The sequence below is a fragment of the Punctularia strigosozonata genome, assembly GCF_000264995.1.
Source record: "Punctularia strigosozonata HHB-11173 SS5 unplaced genomic scaffold PUNSTscaffold_98, whole genome shotgun sequence".
Lineage (NCBI taxonomy): Eukaryota > Fungi > Basidiomycota > Agaricomycetes > Corticiales > Punctulariaceae > Punctularia > Punctularia strigosozonata.
This window is the reverse complement of record NW_006767530.1, coordinates 1-3,005: the sequence shown is the minus strand read 5'-3', so window position 1 is coordinate 3,005 and position 3,005 is coordinate 1. Positions and strand designations below refer to the sequence as shown.

Sequence of the window (3,005 nt, the reverse complement as noted above, 5' to 3'; positions counted from 1 at the left end):
CAGGGCAGCATATTCACACGCTCAGAGGGCATATGGCGCGGGTTCTATCGGTTGCTTCTCTCCTGACAGCAAGCAGATTGTGTCAGGCTCGTCTTACAAGTCGGTCTGTGGTTGGGATGTGCAGTCTGAGAAGTTCGTCCATCCACCGACGGTCTGTATTTGGGATGTGCAGTCTGAGAAGCTCGTCCATCCACCACTCCAGGGACATACGGCCGGGGTCCGTTCCGTGGCTTTCTCGCCTGACTCTAACTGGGTGGTCTCAGGTTCAGATGATGGAATGATTTGCTTATGGGATACCACAACGGGAACACTCGTGCACGAGCCATTGCGCGGCCGTCCATACGGTATATCCTATGTTGCATTCTCGCAGGATGGAAAATGGATTGCTTCGGGCGGCGAGACCGTGAAGCTGTGGGATGCCAACTCCGGCCAGCCTATCGGGTCCCCTCTTCGGGGCCGCACTAGCAGTGTCACAGCGTTGGCGATCTCCCCGGACAGCAAGTTCGTTGTATCCGGTTCTGGAGACGGTGTCATTCATCTCTGGGACACGGTAGAACAGGCCCTCTGCACGACTTTCCATGGTCACTCTGACGAGGTGAATTCTGTAGCGTTCTCGGGAGACGGCCAGTACATCGTCTCCGGATCATACGACAGGACTGTGCGCGTGTGGAATGCTTCAACCCGACGCACTGAGAAGGACATTGTCAGAAGATTCGCTGGCCTGGGCGACAGTATGGCTGTTTCGCTGGATGGGGAGCGTATTGTCACTTGGCACAACGACGACATTCGCGTGTGGGATGTCTCGACGGGAATGATTGTTCGAGGGCAGCACTGGCCGGAACACACAGCCTACGTACTCTACGTTGCGTTCTTACCCGATGGACTGCACGTCTTGTCGTGGTCGGATGATGGCAACGTTCGCGTGTGGGAAGTCTCCACCGGTCACGTTCGCGTGTGGGAAGTCTCCACCGGTCAACAGATTCGCCAGTTCCAAAAAGTTCTGATTTTTCAACGCCGTTGGCCAAACCTTGCAGCAATCTCTCCGGACGGGAAGTATATCGCATTGTCACGCTCAGAAGAGACTATACACATATGGGACATCTCCACCGGGGAGCGTTCACAGGAACCTCTCGAAGGTCACACTGATGAGGTCACATCCCTTGCCTTCTCTCCAGACGGGAAGCACATCGCATCGGGAGGTATGGACCACACCATACGTCTATGGGACGTCGAGACAGGTCAGACTGCATGCGCGCCATTGGAGGGGCACACCGATTCGGTAGAATCCGTTGCCTTTTCGCCCGATGGCGCTTATCTCGTGTCCAGTGACCGCGCTGGCGTCATTCGGATCTGGGACTGTGCCACGGGACAGACGATCTGCGGTCCTTGGCGTGGCGATGACGATTGCGTTCGCTCCGTCGTTTTCTCGCCGAACGGACGCTGCGTGGCCTCGGGCGGAGAGGATGGTACAGTTCGCGTTTGGGATGCGGTCACCGGGGAGGCGATTCGCGAGCCGTTTCGGGGTCACACAAGTTGGGTCCGAACGGTGGCATTTTCACCAGATGGCAAATGCATCATATCACGCGGCAACGACGACACGATCCGGTTCTGGGATGCCTCGACGGGGCAGGCTGACGATGTCGAGGGACCACGGGGTGCGTCACCTCAACGTTTCACTTGATCTCACTCACCGGCATAGTAGACGATTGCGTGGTCTCAACCCAACCGCAGTCCGCATCGTTCTCACCAAACAAGAATCACGCTCTTGCCAACATCCAGCTCATAGTCCCTGGCGCTGAACAGATGTCACGGTTCCAAATCGACGATTCGTTCACGCTGAAGGACGACGGCTGGCTCATGGGACCTGACGATCGGCGCCTGATCTGGATACCGCTTCAGAATCGTGACATATGGAGACCGCAGAACAGGCGGACCATCATAGCTTTGGGTGCGGTGACCACGCTTGATCTGAGCAACTTTGCTCACGGCGAGAAGTGGGCCGAGTGCTACGAGGAGAGCTTATCCTGAGTGGGCCGGTGCGTGGTTCGCTGGATATCGTGGAGTGGAGAGGTATCTTGTTGTCCAACTTTCACTACGGCCGGGCATCTTCATGAATATGGTTGACGTGAACTGGTGACGTGCCGGGGTCTACAGACGTCGTGTTTAGCGCATATAGTGATATTAGCTGGAAATACAAGTCGAAGACGACGGTGCTGGTCAATGAAATCCGATAGTAAATACTTGTCGTACGATATGAATGCTGATGTAGTCCTCAGGCTCAACGACAATGATGCATACTCCCATGTTACCCGCCTTACCCACCCGCCACCACTCGCATATACGCGTACGACTCCTATCGACCCGTCCGATCGCGTGCTCGCCCCGAGAGGTTGCCTTCGCCTTGAGGTTGGTTTTTTTGGACGGGAAGTTGCGTCGGGAAAGGTGAGGTATCGCCGTTGATGAAGGCCTAGCCGGTGTGTGGAGCCGTACACGGCCATGCCGGGCATGCTTTGCTACCTCCGATTGCTTCAATTACTGCGCTTCGAGTAGGGCGGAGGCGGTGGTGAGATGAGATGATCGTCTGCGTGAAAACGGTCCTCCAATGTATGTAGGATGGTAGGATCAATGAGAGGAGCAGGTGCGTACCGAAGCCGTGTGCTTGGCTGACTTCGTGACGAAGCGCTTGATAACGACTGTGGCAACAGTCCGCGTGCGCGCAGTTCTGGTGTCGGTCTCATCTAGGATGGCGAACACGACTCTGATATGCAACGCGGCGTGACCGCCAAGCGATACTCACCGCCCGAATTACACCCTCCGCGATTCATGCAACTGCCCTTGTAGTGTCGGGAAACTGCTCATCAGTACGCCGTTCGATCTTCGGCGAATGAGATCATTGAGCACCTGCACTGCTCCCACCATATCTCAGCCTTCATCGAATACGTGATGGGCTGCGCCGGCGTTCCGTCGGCGCCAATTTTGAAATCGATGATCGCGTTGGACGTTAC

General features: G+C 56.0%; 1 protein-coding gene across 1 annotated transcript; it reads left to right on the top strand.

The window, feature by feature from the left end:
- Positions 1 to 148: 148 nt before the first annotated feature.
- On the top strand, positions 149 to 1,681 carry PUNSTDRAFT_78391 (WD40 repeat-like protein; the record flags this gene model as incomplete). Its single annotated transcript, XM_007389380.1, has 1 exon — positions 149 to 1,681. A coding segment is annotated over one exon (1,533 nt), but the record flags the coding sequence as incomplete, so codon positions are not given.
- Between the last annotated feature and the right edge of the window lie 1,324 nt (positions 1,682 to 3,005).